General features: G+C 47.6%; 4 protein-coding genes across 5 annotated transcripts; 2 read left to right on the forward strand and 2 right to left on the reverse strand.

The window, feature by feature from the left end:
* The first annotated feature begins 2255 nt into the window (after positions 1–2255).
* LOC100827966 (probable serine/threonine-protein kinase PBL23) lies at positions 2256–4394 on the forward strand. Its single transcript, XM_003564327.3, has 5 exons — positions 2256–2647; positions 2747–2928; positions 3019–3208; positions 3320–3711; positions 3825–4394. The coding sequence occupies exons 1-5, from the start codon at positions 2335–2337 to the stop codon at positions 4161–4163; spliced, it is 1416 nt and encodes a 471-aa protein (XP_003564375.1). The 5' UTR covers positions 2256–2334; the 3' UTR covers positions 4164–4394.
* A 2118-nt stretch (positions 4395–6512) lies between these two features.
* On the reverse strand, positions 6513–8674 carry LOC100825713 (polyphenol oxidase I, chloroplastic). Its single transcript, XM_003567149.4, has 2 exons — positions 7684–8674; positions 6513–7579 (listed from the first exon to the last, which is right to left on the reverse strand). The coding sequence occupies exons 1-2, from the start codon at positions 8566–8568 to the stop codon at positions 6686–6688; spliced, it is 1779 nt and encodes a 592-aa protein (XP_003567197.1). The 5' UTR covers positions 8569–8674; the 3' UTR covers positions 6513–6685.
* Positions 8675–12681: 4007 nt separating this feature from the next.
* On the reverse strand, positions 12682–15547 carry LOC100826211 (scarecrow-like protein 34). Its single transcript, XM_003564321.4, has one exon. The coding sequence runs from the start codon at positions 15235–15237 to the stop codon at positions 12940–12942; it is 2298 nt and encodes a 765-aa protein (XP_003564369.1). The 5' UTR covers positions 15238–15547; the 3' UTR covers positions 12682–12939.
* A 5709-nt stretch (positions 15548–21256) lies between these two features.
* On the forward strand, positions 21257–23643 carry LOC100826341 (caffeoylshikimate esterase). 2 transcript variants are annotated; one of them, XM_024459995.1, is made up of 4 exons: positions 21257–21560; positions 21689–22002; positions 22080–22437; positions 22523–23643. In XM_024459995.1, the coding sequence occupies exons 1-4, from the start codon at positions 21413–21415 to the stop codon at positions 22627–22629; spliced, it is 927 nt and encodes a 308-aa protein (XP_024315763.1). In that variant the 5' UTR covers positions 21257–21412; the 3' UTR covers positions 22630–23643. The 2 variants fall into 2 exon arrangements, with proteins under 2 accessions (XP_024315763.1, XP_003567198.1); XM_003567150.4 differs by having other exon boundaries at positions 21259–21560; positions 22080–23643.
* Positions 23644–23661: the final 18 nt, after the last annotated feature.

Consider the following 23661-nt stretch of genomic DNA (forward strand, 5'->3'; position numbering starts at 1 on the left):
TGTGGTGTGCGGCTGAAGGAAAATCGTCCGAGGAGAAGCTCAGCTTTATACATCGAGGAGAAACTCGTGCGTGATTTGGTCGCCAATTGTTGGCGAACGATTTCCGTGCCGTTGCCGCGCCCGCATGTTGGCGAGAAACACACGAGGGCGCGCCCGAGGTTGGCAGGGTGAGCCAAAATAGGTAACCGACCAAACAGTACCAAAAATCATGGGCATGACCAATTTATTGGTAAGGCCAGCTTTGGTAACGATCCAAACATCCCCTACTACCTCCGTCATCAAATATTTTCGTAAATTACTCAACTAACTTGTGATTAACGTAAGGAGTATAACCCTAAGCAAATATTTTCGAATATGAATACAATGATATCAGTTTTAGTCATAAAAAGTGTATAGCATTGAAATATTGTTTGGTCGAATTCTTTATAAAATGCAACATAATATGGCTTTATTTTTGGATGGAGGCAGTAATCCTGTAAACAGAGCAACTGATTAGGTGGGTTCCGCTGGTATTGCAAACTCATTCGTCTTCAGCCTATCATGGATGGTGTGTAGGGTTCCGAAGAAATGCAAAGACAACATGTTTTCCATCATTTGGTCCACTGAATTATACTCATCCGATACATAAAAAGTGTCGCCCATTTTGTACTAGTAGTAAGTTAGTACACATTTTCCTGCAAAAAAAAGTTACTACAAATTTTGTACTAAGTAGGCGACACTTTTTATGAATCGGAAGATTAGCTAGTTCCGCATTTTTGGTTTGGTTGATTTACCTAAAAATCACAACAACCAAGTAGCACAATGCATGGACGATCGCTCGCAAGCAATGCAGCAAAGACATTCCTAAAAACTTATCACCCTTTAGAGCAACTCTAGCAGTTAACGAAAAATCTGATCCGAGAAAACGCGTATTCGGTGTACCGAATCAATGTTTTTCGGTTCTAAAAAACGCGGCCAGAATAGAAACTGAAAAATGAACTGAAAACGAGTATGCGGTATCTGTTCTGCCCGAGTCCTCGCAAAACCGAAAATTTTCGACGCGAGCAAGAGACGAGCAGCAGGACACTGACGGCGGCAACCATGGACAGAGAGCTACGGTTCACCAAATCGAGCGCGGAAAGAAGGCATGGCGAGATAAACTCACGAGAAGGAGAAGAAGCAGTCGGTCGGCGTTGAGGAAGCGCAGGTTCGTTGGAGTAGAAGCACCGGCAGCTGGAGTCAAAGAAGATGAAAAAGCGCTACGTGTAGTCGTTACCGGTCCAATTCCTTGCACATGTACGACCAGGACGACGAGGCGCATCTTGTGACGCGCTTGGGTCGTTGTTGTTCACTCCCAGACGGTGGCTCCATGGCGGGCGGCGGCGCGAGCCCTCGCGGGCGTGTCGGGGGGCGGTGGGCGGCGCGAGCAGCCGCGGGCATCGGGCGGGGCGGGGCGAGCATGGAGGGGTCGGTGCCGGCGACGGTCATGGCGAGGCTGGCAGAGGAAGAGGATGCGGAAAGCAACTGTTTTCTCGAGATGTTGGGTACCGAGAAGTTCTGAACTCCGTCCCGAGTATATTGGGATTTGCCTCGCGGATTCGGTTCACCGAAAAGAAATTCGGGTTCAGATTGGTTTTACGGTATTTGTTCTGAGCTTTTTTTCCTCCCAAACCCTTACAGTGACGGTTATTTTTCGGTTCTGGCCTCTTTTCGGTATCTGTTAGAGATACTCTTACCCAGTGCAGATCTTAAAAAGATCGAGTTTCACAGGCTTCCCCCGCTTACGATAATGCACAAAGTTGTTGGGATGGCAAAGCTAAAAATAGAACATTCACTGACGGTGTGAGACTAAACTTTACACACATGTCACGCACTGAAATGAGCCTTTAATTTTTTTTAAAAAAAATATATATCTTTTAACGGGTTTGTGCCATATATAAAATCCAACATTTAAGGTCTAAAGATTATTATTTTTGTTCCCTAAAACATGTTGCTTTGTTGCCCATTTAGAATGTGGGAACATATAAGATTTTATTTTCAGGAAAAGTTTTACTTGTAGGTTTCGTCGTTCCAAACTGGACTAGTAGCCTTGACGGTCATCATGCGTCCACTCCCTATTTCCACTGCTAAAATTGAGGCCGTCGCACGAACCGGAGCGAACAGACGAGGAACGGAGCATGCACTTTGCCAAATTTGGCAGTGGCCTAGAACAAGGAACGTCGTAATAAGCTGTAGCACTCGTGTCCACATATTCTTCCCCGCGTCGTCGTTGAAGTATCCGGAAACAAATTCTTCCGGCGTACCCCGCGGATCGGTTCGAGGGTGTCACCGCGCCACTCTCGTGTCGATCCCGCGATGGGTTTGTTGACGCTGGCCGTGAGGAAATGCAACGGCAAGGCGATCCTCCGTGAAGCCTGCGCCACCTGCTGCTGCTCTTCATCTTCGTGTGGTGTCCGTGGCAAGGAACCGTCGACGCCTGAGTCGACAACGACGCCTGGTAAGAACAGGAGGGGGATAAGGAAGAGGTTCTGGAGGAAGAATAAGAAGAAGGCCGGCAGCAGGAAGGACTACGGCCCCTTCTGTGCCTGCGTCAGCCTCAGCGAGCTCGCAAGGCGCGGCGAGAGTGAGGCCATCGCGGACCTAGTGAACAACATCTCGTTAAAGTCAGGTAGTTAAGATTGTTCTGATATGGTTGTAGTGCCAATGCCATACACAGAACTAATTAAGAAACTAACATCCTGCAACGTTTTTTGTGCCATGAATGCAGATGTTACCAGCCACGTGTATGCGGCCGAGGAGATTCTACGGATCACCAACCAAAACATTCCCAGCAGGGTGCTCACTTTCAGAGAGTTGTCCAACGCAACCGACATGTTCAGCTGCAACAACCTGCTCGGTGAAGGCGGTTTTGGAAGGGTGTACAAGGGGCACCTCAAAGATACCAACGAAGTGAGTCTGATCACATCATCCAGTGAAAACATCAATCCTCTCGATCTCTCGTCTATGTGCGTGTTTGAGTTGACATGTGTTGGCGCGCAGGTTATCGCCGTGAAGCAGTTGGACAAGGAGGGATTCCAAGGGAACCGCGAGTTTCTCGTGGAGGTGCTGATGCTTAGCCTCGTACGTAACCCCAACCTTGTCAAGTTGATCGGGTACAGCACGGACCTCGACCAAAGGATTCTCGTCTACGAGTACATGCAAAATGGCTCACTGGAGGATCATCTCCTAGGTATGCACATCAGGCATCGGAACTACTAGATCGATCATGGCCTCTGATTAATTCCAATGTTTTGATTGATTAATCCGTGCATATTGATTTTCTGGTCGATCGATCTTGCAGATCTCCCCCCAAATGCCGTGGGACTCCCATGGCAAACAAGGATGAAGATCGTGGTCGGTGCGGCCAAGGGCATCGAGTACCTGCACGAGGTGGCTAACCCGCCGGTGATCTACCGAGATCTCAAGGCGTCCAACATCCTCCTGGACCAAGACTTCAACCCCAAGCTCTCCGATTTCGGGCTCGCCAAGCTCGGTCCCGTCGGTGACAACAGCCACGTCAGCACGAGGGTCATGGGCACCTACGGCTACTGCGCCCCCGAGTACGCCATGACCGGCAAGCTCACCAAGATGTCCGACATATATAGCTTCGGCGTCGTGCTGTTGGAGCTCATCACCGGGAGGCGAGCGATCGATACCAGCAAGCCGACGGAGGAGCAAATTCTTGTCCACTGGGTGAGTATATATATATAATCGACGGAGCAACGGAATTGCACGGACACTCCAATCCAACTTTTCATTGTTTGCAAATGAACACACTCATGTTGCGATTACCTTTGTGTGTGTAGGCGGCACCTCTCATCAAAGATAGGCAAAGGTTCGTGAGGTTGGCCGATCCATTGCTAGAGAAGAAGTACCCGGTGAAGGGGTTGTATCAAGCACTCGCGATCGCCTCCATGTGCATACAGGAGGAAGCGAGCAGCAGACCCAAAATCGGTGACGTCGTAGCCGCGCTTACCTTCCTGGCCGAACAGAAATATTGTCCTCCACAAGAAAGGCAAGCTGGTAAGAGAGCTAGCGAAGATCCTAAATCGCAGGCGAAGAGCAGAGAACGAGATTGCAGCAATCCTCCCAAAACAGACATGGTTTCTGAGATAAAGGCTGATGATGAAACGATTCATAGATGACCATATGATAGGAGAATAATGGCAAAGGGAGGAGATGCAGCAGAACCATATATATATATATATCTGCTCTCTTGAATTTCTTGTGTAATGTACACCACATAGGCAGGATGTAACAACATGTCGTCTTGACTCATACTGATTTGTTAGTCAAGACCTAAATCTTCAACACCAAAAACCAAAACTTGTGCGGTCTATTCCAATGTTTGGTTTTTGAAAACATTGTATTCGTTATGTTGTACATTGTCGTGGGCTATTACATTTAATTATTAGATTGTAGATCGAGATCCAACTATCCGAATTTTCGTCCTGTTCTACATATACAATCTTTATCTTTGATGTCATATAAGCCGGCCATCGTACATTATGAGATGGGCCGTCAAACCAGGCCCCCATGATCATAGGATCAGATTGTTCTTCTGAAATATCGGCTTGCGAGAACAACCAGCTCATGTATGATTTAGATCCACATCAGACGCATGATCGGATGGTAGACGACGCAAGTGGCATGAGAACCTCAAAGAGGGCTCAGTTTTACTGTCCCTGTGTGGTTTGAGCCTTTAGGTGAGTCGAGAGCGACGCCTTAACATGATGGGAACAAATGGAATAGTATTTTGCTAGTCAAAATAAAGTTGATCTACGTCAGGTAAAATTTCAGGGAAATGATTAACCTTGATAGGAAATTTAAAACACAAATGAATTCAAAGTTAGAGATATTTTTTGGAGAGATTAAACTACATCATAGCATTTCGTGTGCCGATGCGATGGGACGTACCATGTATGTTACCCCATTTGTGTCACGATGCATTCTTTTTGAGTCATTGCACCATTATAAGGTTTTAATTAGTACAAGAAAGATTACCAACATTTACTTTACACCACCAAATTGATCTTTTTTTGCGCAAACCACCAGATTGATCCTGATCCTGAAATATACTCATATGAATATACTCCCTCCGTTTCATAATTCTTGTCTCAAATTTGCCGAAAGTTTAGATACATGTAATATTTCGACAAGAATTATGAAACGGAGGGAGTACTTGGTTTTATTTGAAGAGACATAGTTTTGTGGAAATTGGTGGACTGTCAAAGACCAAAACAACATGCATTGTGACACATAGAGAGCAGTTCACGTGTAGGGCCACCTGATTTGGAGGAAAAAACCACTCCCTCCGACCCATATTACTCGTCTCAAATTTGTCTAAATATAGATGTATCTATGTTTAAAAATCGTCTAGATACATATAATATTTCGACAAGTAATACGGTTCGGAGAAAGTAGTATATTCGATTTGTTGTGGATTTGATAACTATAGCCCGTTGGTTCAATGGAATGAAGCAAAAGAGAACATGCAGGGAACATTCCTCTTCGTGCATACCAAAAAAAACCCGTGCGAAACTAACACTCACCAAGGCTTTTTTTTTTGTATTCTACACAAAGGATCGAGGCAAAGCACATTAACATTTGTCAACCATGAGCCTCATCTAGTTACCACCGGAACATAATTAATTGGGTTTGTTTTTATCATTTCGGTTATGTTGAGTTTCTTAGTATATTATATATTTTGTAGACATAACATACTTGTTTATTAACATCATATATTTATTTTGTACACATAATTAACATTCGTCTACCTTATATAATCCAAACAAACAAAAGTCTGAGAGTCCAACAGCGTGCCACCGATGAGACGGACAGCAAAAGAGAGCAGGCAAAAACAGAAAAAAGAGAATAGACAAAAGAAGAAGAAAAAACAATAGTATCTCACAAAAGACTATCCACCAATCTGGCATCATATTCGCCCATTGAAGCAAAAACAAATATATATATAGTAACACAAAGCGTCGATTCTACCAACCAGCGCACATGGCGGCGGCTCGGTGCTAAGATGGGGCCATGTGCGTGGCAGCGTGGGGGCAGCAGGGAGAGAAGGGCTACTCTTATGCTGACACATTTTGGGACTTCCGCACATTTTGTTGCTTGTACAAACTATTTAATGGTTTAAACAAACTCAGAATTTTATGAAAATTTTAGAATAATCTTAAGATGTGAAAATCCACATTCAATAAAAGCTTAAAAAAATTCAGAGCAAATTTGAAACTTGGTGGATGGTACATACCGGCACTGTTAGAAATGACTTTCGCCATAGTAACCATAATATTGCGAGTGCGTGGTGTGTTGGTGTACGTGAGTATGTGGGCGTCTACAATGCAATCAATGTTTTTTCTTAAATAATGTGATAAACTATAACGTTGATATATACTAAATCTCACACACTTATATCGGAGAAAGTAGTACTCAAGGTTACACGGTTCAAAAGAAAAACTAGTAGCGCAAAAGTACTCGTCCTGTGTCAACGAAGGATCGGCAATTGTGATTTTATCAAGTCCTTATTAGCACATGGACACATGGTTCTCTTCGGGAACATGAGAGGGTCGCAATTAATACTCAGCGGAAATAGGTAAATAGGACGTTGACGTGGAAGATGCATGATCCAGCACCAAGATCAGGAAACGTGACGAGATCAATCTATGAGCTCAATCTTGACGCTTCCGATCTTCACCTTGCCCTTCCCTTGCCGTGGCACGAGGGTCACCACCACGCTCTCGTCGCCCTCGGCGTCGAGATCCTCCAGCTGCTCGTTCAGCGCGAGCCGCAGCTTGGTCTTGATCTTTTTCTCCTTCTTGTCGTGCCTGTGCCGGTGCGGCACGCTCACGAAGCTCCCGGCGAGCTCCCGCCCGCCCGACCCCACCGCCGCGTGGTCGTCGCCGGCGTTCACAAAGACGTCGAACTTTGCAGCGATGTCCATGTCCACCTCGATGCCGCCGATGACGAGCACCTCCTCCTTGGCTGACTTCTCGAGCTTGCTCCGCTTGGACGAGACCGGCCTCCTCACCGTGACGCTCGTGGCCGAGTCCAGCATGATGGGGAACTTGGTCGCCTTCTTGGCACTCGCGGCCACAGCCGTGGGCGTGCCGAACGATCTGGCCCTCGGCGTCACCGTCGGCCTGGCCGTCGTCCACGGCATGGGCACGTCCTGGAACCGGTACCGGAGCCTGTCGGTGTCGAGCACGTCGCGCACGCGGATGCGCACCAGCTTGGGGGTCTCGTCGTAGAAGAGGAAGGAGGAGTCGAGCCAGTCGGGGTCGGTGAGGTCTCTGTGGCGGCGCGGGTCCAGGCCCTTCCAGACGGACCACATGCGGTCGATGTTGCCATGGTGCGCGTAGAAGAGCGGGTCGCGCCCGGCCGAGTAGAAGTTGCCCATGTCCTCGCCCGCCGGCTGGTTCGGGTCGCCGCACCAGATGTGCACCGGCCCGTGTGGGATGTTCTCCATTGGCCCGGGACCCTGGTCCGGCTCATCGCCGGCGCGGTACGCGCCGCCGAAGAAGAGCGAAGGCGTCGGACTTAGCGAGACCATCTGAAAATAAACCGTTCGCGCACATACGAAAAATGTTCATGTCAGCTTCAAGAACCATTATAGTAGGCTTCCCTCAACAACAAAAAAGAACCATAAGTATATACCTGACGGTACATGACCCTGAGGTTGTGATCAACCTGTTGCCTGTCAGTGAACGTGGGCTCCCTCCCGTTGTAGTCGAGATTGATCAGCTCCGGCGGCGCGTGCCGCGCGTCCCTCCGCGGATCGAACAGCGGCGATTTCGGGTCCACGTACATTGCCGGCATGCGCATGCCGCCCGGCGCGTCCCAGTTCCAGAACGGCATCGCGAAGCTGGGGTCGCCGATCAAGCTCCCCAGGATCCGCTCGAAGAAGTAGAGGTAGCACCTGTGGAACGGCAGGAACAGCCACGAGTTGTGCACCTGGAGGTCCGAGCCCGGGAACCCCTCGACGCCGTACGACCCGTTGCAGTAGGCGCAGTGGATGCTGGCCTGCGCCGCGAAGCTCCGCGGGTCCTCGGCCGGGAGCGCCTTCATGGCCGCCATGGCGCGGTTGAGCTTGGCGACGTAGTCCGCGCCGACGGAGTGCGCGGCGGGGCGCGTGCGGAGCGGCGTGGAGGCATCGGGCGGGGAGAAGTCAACCGGCAGGGCGTTGGACGGCGGAGGGCAGCACGTCAGGAGGTTGGCGTTGGGCGGGAGGCCGAGGTCCGGCTTGCCGCAGGAGGAGATGTCGGGCGTCGCGACAGGGGCGGCGCCCGCGAGTCGCGGGGACGACAGGAGGCCGGCTGTGGCGCTGGCGCCGAGCGTGCCGAGGCGGAGGAGGACATCGCGGCGGTCAAGCCGTGGGCCGTCGTGCTCTGCGCGTCCTCCTGTGGCGTCCGTGGACAATGTGCACCGGACGCGTCCGGCAGCGCGGCGAGGTTTAAGGCTTGATGAGTTCGAGCATGGAGACCAAGGGTAGCACTGAACGGTGGTTGTTGGTCTAGCGATCAGTTGGGACAGTGAAGCCATGGCCTCCTTGGAATGAATTGGCTGTGAACTACGATGGTGTGGTATGTATAAGGTGGCTGGCCGGCCGGCGTAGGGATCGATTTGCTTGTACGTGCGCGCGAGATACGCAAGCGCGCACGTGGGAGGGGAGGAATACGCGGGTGACATGAACTGACACGATCACACCGACACCATCCCTTGGGAAATGCTGCGTTGGGAAGTTCAGAGCTAGCTAGCTGCTGGGATTCGTTGATGTGCCAACTGAACCGCGCACGTTCAGGTTGACGATCTGTTACACAATTGGTGCGAATTTCGACGCTGAGTTTTCAATTTACGGAGTAGAATTATGCTTGATTAATAGAAGTACTCCACGCTTGTTCGTGGGTAGAGATCGGCAATGGATTCGTGGACTGAGCGGAAGGGATATAATAAGCGTCATCCCTGCTACACTTTTTTTTGCGGCATGCTACACAACATTTCGTAGATTCGCACGGGAGGAACAGTCTCATCACAGTAAATACAGGAATGTTATGATCGATCAAGTAAGAAGTAACCTCCGCAGAAATTTGTGTAACCAGACAAGGAGCATCCAGAAAGACTTCTCCAACGCAGAATTTAATACTTCGTTCGTCCGCCTGAACTTGTATACTCCTTCCGTTTCTGAATACTTGTCGTGGTTTTAGTGCATATATAAATCAACGTTTGCAGTTTCGACACTATGGAAGGAGAGGGAAGCAAGGATCTTAAACAAATAAAATTCTAATTTCAAATCTGATTAGGTGATGCCAACTAGCTTCCTGAAAAAAAAGGTACATCCCTAAAAGTGTTGAAAAAAAAACATTCAGGAGACAGCTTGCTGATATCTCGAAATTAAGTCTCTGGCTGCAACTTGCAACTCTACTGCACATGGCTTGATATGCTGCACTATGCCTCGACTCGCTGCATCTGTATAAAATAGTACTCACTCCAATCCTAAATTGTTGTCGAAATGTTACATGTATCTAGATACTTTTTAAGAATAGATACATTGAGGTGATTATGAATATTGCCACCACTCGCCGGCAGGAGGATGATTTCTTGGCCTGCCCGGAGAAGTCAGGATGTTTTTCTGTAAAAAGTGATTATCACTTGGCCGTCGAGCTAGCGTATGGTTGCCTGGCGGGTGCTTCTAGCTCCCACCCCTCTGGGGATAGACCGGATTGGAAGTTGATTTGGCAGGCTAAAGTTCCGCAAAAAATGAAAATCTGTGCATGGCGGCTGCTTGTCAATAGCTTGGCGACGAAGGACAATATGAAGAGGAGACATCTTGAAAAAGGTGATCTTTGCCCTCGCTGTGCTATGTGTTCTGAGGATTCGTTTCACATGGCCATAGTTTGCCCTAGTTCCTTTTCTTTGTGGCAAGCTATGGGCGAAGTATGGGAGTTGCCTGCACTAGAAGACATTGTCTACATGGGTCCTGAGTGGCTTTTTGATCTGTTGCGGACTGCTGCTTGTGAGACGCGTAATCGCCTAATCATGCTTATCTGGCGCTTATGGCAGCTCCATAATGATGCCACCCATGGTAAACTGCTGGCTCCTGTTGAGGCCTCACGGAAGTTCCTCCGTAGCTATGCAAGCTCCTTGTTTGCCATTGATCACAGTCAGGGGAAGGATATTTTGAAGGGCAAGCAAGTTGTGGCGGAGGAAGGTTGGAAGTTGAAGCTGCCGCGCCAGGTGAAGCCGCTGGCCTCCTCACCATGGCCTAGACCTGCCGAATGATGGCTGGCAGTGTCTGTGGATGGTTCATTTAAAGATGGTATGGCCGGTCTGGGTGCTATTATCCGTGATCCTGACGGGCATGTATTACTGTCGGCGAGGGAATTTGTGGCGCACTGCTCCGAGGCTTTAGTAGTAGAGGCGATGTCGTTCTTGTTTGGTGTTTCACTAGCACTCCAGCATACTACACTCCTCCTCATCGTTCACTCAGATTGTGATGTCCTTGTACAGGCAGTTCACAGCAACAAGATGGAGAGATCCAGCATTGGTTTTTTGCTTCGGGAGATAGTCCAGTTGATCCGTGGAGATCGTGAACTTATACTCAAGAAAATTGATCGTCATCACAACAAGGCTGCAGATTTACTAGCAATTTCTTATACAGTACGTTTGGATGTTGGCATTGGAGGGCAGAATTCAGAGTTGGAATTGGGTTTTCCCAATTCTGCTGTTCGGATGTTTCGGGAATTAGGAGACGGAATTGAGGGCCAATACCATGGTATTGAACCACGACTAAAAGACCCCGTCCTCAATACCGAGCCCCGCCCCTCCGAATTGAGTTGAATTGGATCGTCTCCTTCCTTCGGTTCGCTGCTGACTTCTTCATCGCCAGTTCGCCACCGGCTGGCCACTGCCAGACGCGGGTGCCATCGCCGGAGTTCGGCCGCCGCCCGCTGCCGCCGGTGGAGCGGTGTCATCTTCCTCCCTTAGCTCATCTTCTCCATCTCCGGCGTCGGGGATGAGTTCTTCCGGTGGGGAAAGGGTTGGCCGCACGAAGACTAGGCCGGAGCTGCAGCCCCATCGCGGAGGAGGTCTGCCGCCGGGGAAATAGGCCGGAGTAGGTCTGCCGCCGAGGAAATAGGCCGGAGGAGCTAGGCCACCTAGGAGGAGGAGGAGGTTAGCCGCCGGGGGAATAGGCTGGAGGAGGTCGTCCGCAGGAGGAGGTCAACCGCCGGAGGAATAGGTCGGAGCTGCAGCGCCGTCGGGGAGATGGTTGACCGCCAGGAGAAATCCATGGATCTGTTGCTGATGGGGGTCGGCAGCGTGCAGCCGGAGATGCGACAACCTGGGAAAATGGAGGCGGCGAGATGCTTCTACGCAAGAAACTACTACGTGCGCTGCAACCTGGGGAGGAGGAAGAAGAGTAGTACTAGAAGATACGATTCAATGCTTGGTACAATTGTCTGCTCTCTCGATTCCAACTAGCAATACGTTGTGCACCCAAACAATGGAATTGGAATTATGGCTCATTTCAATACCAAGCTGATTTGGTATTCAGCCCAATTCAATTCCAAGACTACCAATACCGACATCCAAACGAAGCCCTAGGGATATTCGGGTGTCTGATGTTCCGTTTAATCAGCCCTTTAATCAGCGCCATCCGTGTATCGTAGCAAGTTTAGCTACTGATTGTAACCTTGTTCTTTGAGTAATAAAGCTCCATTTTCCCCGAAAAAAAAAAGATACATTCATATTTGGACAAATTTGAGTTAAGAATTTAGAATCAAAGGGAATACAAGATTATTGTCTGCACAGGAAAGCAAGCACTAATTGTTTTTAACAATTTTATCATATACTAAGTCATTTTTAGTACTTCTTCCGTTCCTAAATGTAAGAATTCATAAGTTTTTCCAATTCAAATTCTTAAAGTATAATCAAATTTACAGAAAGATATATCAACATTTAGAATACCAAATAAGTATACCATGAAAATATATATCATAAAATTCTAGATCAATATCTACGACTTATAATTTGAAATACCAGGTAGCATCAATAGTTACTGCTTGTCACTGAACTTTGATGGAATTATATGATCACAAATTTTCCAGGACCATCGCAAAGTTACGAGCCATCATCAGTAACGGCTTGATATTATGCATCATTGAGCAGGTATTACGTTCTGCCATCAGCTTTCCTAAAATCCAACACCTCTCCATCTTATTCTTCTGGGTTTCTCCGGAGAGAAAAATTGAATTTTCTGGTCTAATTTAGCTGTAACTATCTGGATCTAAGCACTTTTTGAAAGTTAAGTAAGCACTGAAGACAAATATGCAGCAGCTTCTTTCAGAGAAAAAGGGATGAAAAAAAAATATCCAGCAGAAACTGTCTGGGAAACTGAAACCTTTGAGAAACTGACTTGGAAATATTACATCTTGAATTATGCTTGCAGCAGTCACGAACATCATATCATATACTCTGAAGAACCGGCGGCAACTTTACAGCCTAGTCAAGCATATTTTTACTTTTCCAAGACGCGAGGGAAGAACAGCACGAGGGTACAATAGAATGTGAACTTTACAAGACATGCATCACATCAAAATCCAAAGCATGTAGTCCTGTAAAATTGCTCGTCAGTTGCACGAGAGCATAGCCATACGCTGGACAAGAAAAACAGGGTTCTTTATTTTGTAAAATTGCTCTGGAGCAATATGTTCATAAGTATACCTAAATAAATCATACTCATTACTAAGAATCTAATTTACATAGTATTATTACTCTCTACTTACTCCTACCATAGAAGTACCATCACCAGTCCAAACCATCTTGAAATGATAGTCCACTAAACCAGAGCTGCTGGACCATAGCTTTCTGTTGGTAACAAACAAAAGAATAGACCAACATCAATAACATTACCTTCTAGCTATCATCCTCAGCAATCCATGCCGACACAGCGTAGAGTACTCGCCCTTTCCACCCCCGCAGCAACCACTGGTGATCCACATCGATGATAAAGTCTTTGTGGTAGTGGTTCTTGACCTTTTCCTTCGCAAGCTTAACAATCTCCGGGTTCAGTGGCAGCTGCCTCAGGCCAGCACGGTGGTTCCGCACCTGCCATTGCTTATAAGTCTCAGGGCGATCCACCCGATCTGCACCCTCACAGGCAATGACATTCAATGCAGCCCGCCCGATGATATCCCGCTCGATGAGCAGCCTCTCATCGTTATCCCGGGGGATGGTTGCATCCAGCATGTCGAAGTGCGCTGAGTAGAAGAACAGAGCCTCCCTGAACCGTGTAACAAAGAAGGGTGCGCCATATGTGCCATTTGCAACACATTGGATGAACACATCAGGCCTCATGTTCCGAATGTTTCTGAGAACCAAATCTCTGGGGCTTAGGCCGTCTGTGACAAGGCTCTCGTCCATCAGGTTACTCAAACCGCACTGGCAAAGGACAACAAGCACCTCATTTCGGTCGATTCCTAGGTCCTCGGCACGCACTGTCTCCCACTTTGCTGCGATACTGTGGAACTTGAATGGGACGCCAAACTCGCGGGCACAATTGCTGAGCCGGCGGCCTGTCTCCTCAATCTGGCAGGCTGGACGGAACCCAGGTTGCGGGAGGTCAATGCCGGTGATCCTCACCTCCGGTGGCCCGCCGTCCCTTTCCGCCAGCAAACGCATCAAGCCCGGCCACTGGAGTCCATACTGCACACCGAAATCCACAATGTGCAAGCGGCTCTTCCCCACCACGGCATCCAAGATGGTCAGGTTGGCGAATCCGAAACTCACCTTCTTGAAGCAGCAAGCTGCCATGAACAGCTTGTAGGCCTTGAGGAACTCCACGACCGAGGTGCGCTTGGCTACGAGTGATTGGTACACCTGGCTCCCGGTGCCTGCAAGCCGCGCTTCCAGTCCCTCGGCAAAACAATGTGCAAGCCTCTGCGTGGCGTCCCCCCTCGGCCCAGAGTGCTGCCGGATCTGCTTGAGTAGCTCGGTCGCGCTCCGACGGTCGCCCGCGGCCACTGCCTGCGCGCAGTGGATGAGCATGGTGTGCAGGTCGACCACCTCGCTCGTGCCCCTCTTTGCGCGCGCCGCCTTCCCGGTGCCTTTCGTATTGTTCTTCTTGGCCTCGCTGTCCATGGCGACACGCAGGTCCTCCATCCCCTTCATGCACATCTCGTACCCCTCTAGCATTATTTCGTCGAACATCTCGCGTGCACCAGTTTCCTCGTGCTCCGGCATCATCAGCTTGCTGTTCCTGCCAGTCTCCGCCTCCAGGTCATCCACGTCGTGCCTGTACCTGCGGCCCCGACCATTGCCGGACGTCAGCGTCCCATCTACCAACTCCTCCTTCTTGACGGTGAAGCCGCGCAGCGCGGGCTTGTCGGAGATGACCTCGGGGAGGGTGTTGTTGGTCGGCAAGAACTTGTTGGCCTCCTCCATGCCCTTGAGGAATGCCATATTGAGCATCTCCATGTCGCTGCCGGTCTGGCCACTGAAGAAGGCCGAGACCAGCGCGCCCTGGTCACCATCGCCATCGTAAAACACCGCCGGCTTGGCCTCCTCCTCCACCGCCGGGTCATTCAAGATTGCCGAATTCTGGGTGCCCGGGCTGCCGCCGTTCTGGCCAAATGACGTGGTGCCACCTTCAGCCGCGCCCTTGAAGAGCGCCGCACTCTGCTGGAACTCCGCAGTTGGGGCGCCGTCGCCGGGAAAGAACGAGCTTCTGGTATCCTCGTCGGCGGGGGAGTCGGTGACGAGGCCGCCGAACCCCATGTCGCCGTCGTAAGGCGGGGAGCGGAGAAGCTGGGAGAGCTCGATTGGGTCGTAGGGCCAGGTGTAGTTGGTGGTGTCGTCAGAGGAGGATGTTGCGGTGTTGCTGTTGATGACAGAGTCGTCGGAGGAGGTGGCAGTGGTTCCCGTAGGGGATCCGGAGGAGGTGGTGTCGGAGATGATTTGGGCGTACGGGCGCTGGGCGGCGAGGAGGGCGGGCTGGTCGGGGTACTGGTAGAAGAACTTGTCGTCGATGTCCTCCTCCATGAGCATGCGCGAGATGAAGTCGAGGTCGAGGTCGGCCGCGGCGGAGGCGGCGGCGGCGGGAGGACCGTCGGCGCGGGGCGTGGGTGGCAGATCGAGGAAGAGGGACGGGGAGAGCGGCTCCGGGTCGACGAGGTAGCCGCCCGTCCGCAGGAACTCCTCCGGCGTCGCGTCCATGACTCGTAAACCGCTAGGCGAAGCGCGACGAGTGTTGGTTGATTAGTACGACGAGATCTCTAGTACGACTGATGTTTGGTGGAGGGAGACATGGACGGAGTCGGGGGAGTGGATCTGGGTTATAAAAGGTCCAAGGAGAGGGGCGACTGGAAGGGAAAGTTCGAGGAGGGAGCGGCGCGGCGACCATACTGCGACTGTGGGCGGCGGAGGGAGGAGAAAGGGATGCGATTGGGACCCGATGCAACACAGCGCACCTCTCTGACAGCTAGAGGGACAGGCAGGGTGGGGGAACATTCAAAACCTCTTTTCTCCCAGAGATTGGTCCATAGCAGTTAGCAGAGTATTTTCTTGGTCAAGAAAACTTTACATGGTAGCAAGTCAAGCAAGTACAACTTGTCTCAGTTGTCTGGTGCCAAGCTACCTTGGAGAGCAATCCTGTGGAGTCTAGCTCAAGCTATAATAATCCAGATGAAACCCGATGATCGGCCGAGCAGCTTCCTCTTCCTTCTTTGATCCTTGATGAACAAGCTAGATAGATCACTGTAATTAATCATTTGCTGGTAGTCTGACTTTTAATACCGCACGTGCTTGACCTCTTTACCGTATAATTCTATCTCGATGGTTATCTTCTCGAGGCATTTTTCTTTGCGATAGGGCCAACCAACCGATGAAATGACGCACACGAGCTAGCTGTACTGATCGACAAGCACTCGCTTTCACCTCTCCTCTTCCTGTTTCGCTTTCTCGGCTTGACGGAGCAGTTTGTTGTCCGCAAATATAAAGTTACTAGTAGTACAACTTAGCTACGAGAGCAATAAACTGATCGTCATCTCCGGTCAAAATCGATTGGCGGCAAGTTCGCATGACCAGTAAAGCTAAGATGTCAGTTCGTCATCAGACCTGAATGGAAATGAGCTCGTAGAGAATGGAATGGATTTATGGACCAGAAGGTGCATGTGAGCTGCTAGTTTTTTGATAGGTGGTGTTTGTTGAAGTGGAAAAGTTCCCTGACACTACTGTTGCCATATTGCTACGTGACACAATTGTTAGAAATCTTGCATTTCGCATGGTATTCGAAAAGAAAATAGACAACGCGCGTATAGGTCAACATCACATGACAGTGTGCATGTTCGGTGTCTCTTGGAGTCTTGATGGCCATTGCCTGTGCGGTCCAATTGTTTTGGTGTGGCGATGCTGGAGGGATACAAGTATACAACTATCTAAGTATTCAGTTGAGGAATCGTCTGATTCTGTTGATCCTCAGAATACTTTTCGTTGGAGTTGCCAACGCCGCTCTGCCAGCGAGATCTTTTAGATCGAGACACTTTAGGACACAAAGTCATGCAATTCTGATTATTTCTAAGGGGATCAATGACTAAATTGACCAGTTCATTTGGTAGTAAGCATTGAATGGGTTAGGTGGAGTACAAATACAATGAGTTTAAACTGAAAAACCATGTGATGTGTCGAAAAGTCAATCAGTCAGCTTTGACCTACGACATTAGCAGATTAAAAGAGTGCACACGGATGACAGATCCTAGAGATTCAATGGAGATAAAAGGTTTTTTTTTCAGGACGTAGATTGCTATACATCTATACGTATTTGGATGTATATATCACTAGACAACTCTTTTGACAGATAACATTTCGCAGGCATAAAGTTGTTGGCAGCTCCAACAAAAAGTATTTTGGGGAATAACAAAATCAAACATTCGTCCCAGTGACTTGGTCATCGGAGCACACTCCGGATAAAAGTCAGAGATCAGCATATGTAAGAAATAAATACATCATACTCAATAACGCACTCAATCTATTTCATATAGATAGTGCATTCAACTATTCAAGGGTTTTCAGACAAAAGAAGGAAGCCCTCACAATGCCAACTAGACTGCTGAAACTTCATGCAAAAGTGCATTGGGAATGGAAGCTAGGTTTATTGCCCAAGGGCATATACAACAATTTTCTTAGTATCAGAAAGCAAAGAATCAGTTAGGTACGCGCCATATTCAAATACCATTGTCCATGCAATCCTCTTTTCAGAATCTAATACCCCCTCCGATTATAAATTCTTGTCGTTATTTTAGTTCAAATTTGATGTATTTATTAGGGCTGACTTCTCTAGCTGTACAAAATATTAGGGCTAACTTCTCTAGCTGTGCCTATTTCTTCAATTTTAACTTTAGACTTTTAAAACGAACAACAACTTCTCTACACAAGAATCGCACTTGGGAAATCTGATGGGGCAAACGGTTGCTATGCTAGGGTACCGTTCTCATTTTTGTCTCTTTGCTTTGTGACATGCGTCAACTTTTGTATTTCCTTCGCATTTATTGAGCTTTTTTTCGGTTGAGTACTTTGTGTCCGCTCACATACTTCATTTAGGCCCTAAAAAACATCCTTCATTTGGTATGCAATTCATATTACCATTGTATTTACCAACATTTTTTCATTTTCAAGCTTGGATCAAATCATGGTTTTTGTTTTCTCGGTATCCTGATGATCCGTTTGAATATGAGAATCTGATCTGTACATGAAGATATATATTTCTTTTGTATGTTGCTCGAGGAACCAGAATATCAACTACAAACCCAAGTTTTGCCCGTACCCTAAAGAACCACCTGTACAGGTCATACAAACTGCAATGGTTGGCCAAAACTGTTACTTGTCGTATGCCAGTATTTGAAAATATACCTACAAAATGCATTAACATTCACATATTGGCAAAATTGAAAATCTGGCCCCAAATCAAATACAAAATTGAAGTTAGAGATTTCAAACAGGCCAACAGTGAATGTCTAACTATTGATACACCAGAGAATGTTCAAGGAAAGTATAGTCTATCTCATAGATAGGATACACGAACATGCCATTTCCTCACATTCTATTTTTTTTGTTCATGAAGATGAACAATTATTAAAAGGGGCCCGCTTTAAATGCCACGAAGATCTGCAATCACACACGTATTATTAATTTACCGTGCGTACTCTCACAACAGTTAGCCTCTTATGACATGTTTTAGAATAATGAATAAATTATGTTATGTGGTGTGGACTTTTGCTACAAGCAAGGGAGGGGAGTAGGGGACCATGCCCCCCCCCCCCCCCCCCCCGCTTCGCCCCCTTTGTTTGGAACAAAGGCTAACTTTTACATTGATTTGTACTATTGTTTATTATAGCCACCAACGGATTTGAGAGAATAATAAAGTCTATCCTTCTAGAAATTGGAGATGCCACAAACAAGATTTGATAGAATAATATGGTTCACAAAGGCTCACAGATGGGAGAGAAATTGTAGCCAAAGTTCTAATAACAACACCAATCAGAGCATGTTTTTCTTAGCGATGTCAGCTTCTTATATATCCTGATGTAGTTTCTCTTGATTTATTCAATACACCGTACATTTGTATGTTCGATTTATTCTATACAGTTATTTTGATCAATGAGTTGATTGATTGTCTAGTTTTATCATAATTTCACATAGCGTTGCTTTCTAGGATACAACATAGACACTTAGCGACCTTCCTTGGTTACGACCGACAAGATGGGAAGAACATATTTGTGTATGAGTGTATGAGTTTATGCACAATGCGACACTACGACTGCACATTCATGCCAAGTTCCATATCCAAAATATGTACTATTACAAGCAAAATATGATGACTCGTTCTCTTTCAAAACAGGATTACTCCCTTTGTTCCTAATTAATTGGCGCCGGAAATTTCACAAAAATAACTTGCTATTTTCCGAAATAGCTACTGTCCACGTTCTACTAGAAGTTTTACAAAAAAAACTGTAATTTTTCGAAATCAACGGCAGTCCACGTTCAATTGAAGATGTGTACTGTAGGTTGATTTTGTAAATTAATAAGGTTTTTTTTGCAAAATGGCCGGCACCAATTAATTGGGAATGGAGGGAGTACATCGCAACTCGTCCTCTACCTAAGCCCAAAAAAAAAACATATTCCGAACCCTTTTTCTCTACCACGGAAAACAACTCCTCCCCTCAACCCTATAACAAAAGTACACCAAACATTTTTTCTGAAAAAAAAACATTCACCTATTCTTTGCTAGATAGAACTAGAAGCGACTTGATCTTCACCAATAGCTTCCACGTCCTGACAACAAAGTCAATCTGCAGGTCTCTAACCAAACAAACATTAACATGTTTTCTTTTCCTTTTGACAAAAGGCAGCATCATTATTTTCATTGTATAGTTCTTTGTGATGAAACAATCTTACACATATTTAAGTTATAGACTTGACATGGGTGTTCGAATTACTTGGATTTATTTCAGGAATTAACCGGCTTAGTCTTTTGATATATGTTTCTCATGGGGGTAGGTGTACGTGCGTTCATGAGTGTTATTTTTTTTAAAACACAGTCTTATGACGAAAAGAAAAAAAACACAAAAATGCTACAAACAACAGCAAAAGATCCGGCAGAGAAACTGATACCAGATCACACCAGCTAAACGTAGGACCAACACACATCACCAGTTGTCGAGGTCCAGAACAACCAACAACAATGAAACGAAGGAAGCTATCAAGTAATCCTGCGACGCATTGTAGCCCATCCATGGGTTCGGGAATAAAGGCTCATTCGGTTTGTAGGATATGTGGAGGATTTTTACAGGATTTCAACCCTTATTTTTCCTATCTATAGCATTCGTTTCACAGGAATTGAGATCATAGATTTCTAATGATTGATCCCAAATTGACCTAATTCCAAATGATTCTACACATTAGGTGAGACCTCATGGAAAATTCCTAAAGACCGGAATGCCCGTGACATCTCAATCGTCTACGTTTTCTATTCCCATGATTTCAAAATCCTGTAAACCGAATAAGCAATAAGCTTCTGCAATCATCGTTCTGATTCTGCTAATCTCCTCTTCAAAGCTTCTTTGTATTGACTTTTTTGCAATTTAGCTCATGGATTGATAGTTTAGAGTGAAAATGATAGCCAAGGGATCATTCGGGAATTGTTGCCGAAAGCATGTATTATTCCTGGTTTTCCAAATCATTCAGATCACAACAGTGGCTCCACAATGCATAATCTTGCTCGGACTACCTGAGAAGGAGCATCATGGGGGGTCAGTGTACCATTTAAGCGAGTGTTTGTTAGTGCTGCCTTTGTACCGAGTTTCTAAAAAAAACGAAGTCTTGGAGAAAATAGAAAAAATAATTAAAGGAAAACAGAAAAACCTGAAAGTCAGAAACTGAAAATGAAAAAAAAAATATACAGTGCACAACAGTGGTGCCTTTGGCCCAGCTCAGTAACAGTTCGCCTATTCACGTTGGCCCACATAATTCCAAAAGGCCATATCGTGGATTTAATTACGGTTGGGTTGCATCAGTTCTTTGCTCATCGAAACTGAAAGGGCTAACCACGGTCCGGGCCGCAGCAAACCAAGCGACAGATTTGACGTGAAACACCTTTCTATATACCGGGCCGGGGTCGGTATATACCGGTGACCGCGCGGCCGCAGATTCCTTGCCGGGATTCGCGCGCCGTCGTCGCTGGGAATCACGCACAAGCGGAAAACATGGGGGCCGGGGATCTCCGCGCTGCAATGGACGGCGGAAAAACGGAGCCGCTAGATTCGACGCTCTCTCATAATGATGGGTTCTTGTAATGCATAAAGCCATAGTATCTGTTTTGAGTTGCCGAGTTGAGACGCTCAGTTTAATGTTGTTTTTGATACTAATAATACAGTAATGCTTGTGTTAAGAAGGTGTCATGCATGTGAGTAGTTGTGTATATCGAAGTAGTAATATGTGAGACACGGTTAATCTGACAGGTCACTCTCGTGGCCGTTGTGATAATCCTATTGATGAGTTGTTAAGTTTGTGCGAAGGAGCCTCCTTTCGTCCTTTCATGAAGTTGCTTGACACATGGATCGATCTTAATTATAGCCTTTATTATAGGGCAAATAAAACAACAGAGAACAAGTCGTCTCGATCGTCATGGCTAGCACGCATAGCAAAGTAAACGCGCGCAGCCCACATGTTGTACTACGCACTAATCCATTCGCAGAAGTAATTTAAACTGATTGATATGATAGATTAAGAAACCATCAGTTCACGAACCCATCCACAAATCCTGCAGCCTCTCTCCCTCTGCACGGTCATCTTCCCCCCCTGTTTCTCCCATTCGGACAGAGATACGTACGTTGGGATGAGCAAGTGCAGCGTTGATGATGGCATCAGAGACCATGACTACCAAGAGGAGTTCGTCAGCAACTCGCGGGGGATGAGTCTCTTCGCCTGCAGATGGATTCCCAGCAACGGGAAACCAGCAAAGGCCCTCGTCTTCCTCTGCCATGGTATATACATCGATCGATCTGTATCTTTTGATCTTGTTGATCGTATGGCGCCCTTCCTCCATCTCCTACGAATTATATTCAAGAACCAAACGTGGTTGCATCCATGTGGGATTAATTTGATATCGCAGGGTACGCGGTGGAGTGCAGCGTGACGATGCGCGACACGGGGGAGCGGCTGGCGCGGGCCGGGTACGCCGTCTACGGCGTGGACTACGAGGGCCACGGCAAGTCCGACGGCCTCCAGGGCTACGTCCCCTCCTTCGACGCCCTCGTGCAGGACTGCGACGCTTTCTTCACCGCCGTCGTCGCATCGACTCGTTCAGGCGACAAGCTGCCTCGCTTCTTGCTGGGCGAGTCCATGGGCGGCGCGGTGGCGCTTCTCCTCCACCGCGCGCGGCCGTCCTACTGGAGCGGGGCCGTCCTGGTCGCGCCCATGTGCAAGGTACCTTGCCGCCCGTACTCTACAAACTGAAAAAAAAATGACAACACTGTATCATTCATGTTTACTTGTGGATTCAGATCGCTGAGGAGATGAAGCCGCATCCGGTGGTGGTGAGAGTCCTGAAGGCGATGACGAGCATCGTCCCGGCGTGGAGGATCGTGCCCAGCAAGGACGTGATCGACGCCGCCCACAGAACCCAGGAGAGCCGTGACGAGATCCGGCGGAACCCTTGCTGCTACAAGGGCAAGCCGCGGGTGAAGACAGCGTTCGAGCTCCTCAGGGTCAGCCTCCACCTCGAGAACGACGTGCTCCCGCGGGTGTCGTTGCCGTTCCTGATCGTGCACGGAGGGGACGACAAGGTGACGGACCCGGCGGTGAGCGAGCTGCTCTACCGGTCGGCGGCCAGCCAAGACAAGACGCTCAACCTCTACCCTGGTATGTGGCACGCGCTCACCTTCGGCGAACTCCCTGAGAATGTCAACACCGTCTTCACGGACATTATCTCATGGCTCGACCGTAGGTCTGGCTCCTCGGTACCAACATCAGAAGCCGCGGACGAACAGGAGAGGAAGGCCAAGCACGATGAGCTGCATTGCGACAAGCAATAATCCATGTAAGAATTGCTAGCAACAGCAAATTATATGGCTACGCTTTGCAGCAAATCAAGCAGGAAATTGAACTGCTGCAACTAACTGGCTAGGTTGGCTTTCTGCTTGGATTGTTTCCCCTGTAACAGGTCCGACGTTTCTGTCGCTTTTTTTTTTTTTTGAGACTCAAAATTTCATTATATGTTGTTGTTAGGCGTGGACGAAAAGATCGAAGTTCAATAATATTATTGAACCCTCGCTGATTTGGTTCGTTAAGGGCTCGGTTCGTTAACTAAACAACCAAACCAAACTAATTTCTTTCGTCAAGCTTAACGATCTTAATGAGCGAGCTCGGCGAGCGCCCGTTAAGCTCTCGTACATCACTTTTGAGTGGCTGCTGGAACTTATTTTGCTGCTGAAACTGTGTTGTTATTTCTTTCTAATCTTTATCGCCATGTTCAGCTTCTGATATGTTTTGTTTACTGTCAAAATTTATCCCAAGCAAATAGGTTATGCCAAAAACTTTAGATCAACATGCCATTTATTTATCTTAGCGAGCTTTTAACGAGCGCTTGCGAGCTCTTATCGAACCAAGCCAAACAATTGTCTCAGATCGTTAACGATAATGATCATCTCTAACGAACCGAGCTCTTAAGAAACTGAGCACGCTCGTATCCAGCCCTAACTGTTATCAAGGGATGGAAATGGCCAAAGAGACCCATTGGGTCACTGGGCCGACCCAAAGTATCATGGCCAATGAGTCTAATGGGTTGGTCAATAAAGAGATTTGGGTCATAGAAGCCGAACCTTATCGACCGACCGGTTCCGATAGGTCTACCCAACAATTTATAAAGCCATTGTCAGAAAACAAAAACAATTTCGGTTTTGGAGGAGTCGACTGATTTTTAGTTAGAAATAAGTCGATGTGTTAACCGTTAAACCTTAATCCAACGATAGTGTGTGGGAATGTCATCAGATCTTAACCCAACGGTTCTAGTGCATCCACTATGGACTGAGATTTAAGATATTTTTTAAAATAACCAATTGACTGAAAAATAGCGACACTAAAAAA

Source organism: Brachypodium distachyon, chromosome 2 (assembly GCF_000005505.3).
Source record: "Brachypodium distachyon strain Bd21 chromosome 2, Brachypodium_distachyon_v3.0, whole genome shotgun sequence".
Classification (NCBI taxonomy): domain Eukaryota; kingdom Viridiplantae; phylum Streptophyta; class Magnoliopsida; order Poales; family Poaceae; genus Brachypodium; species Brachypodium distachyon.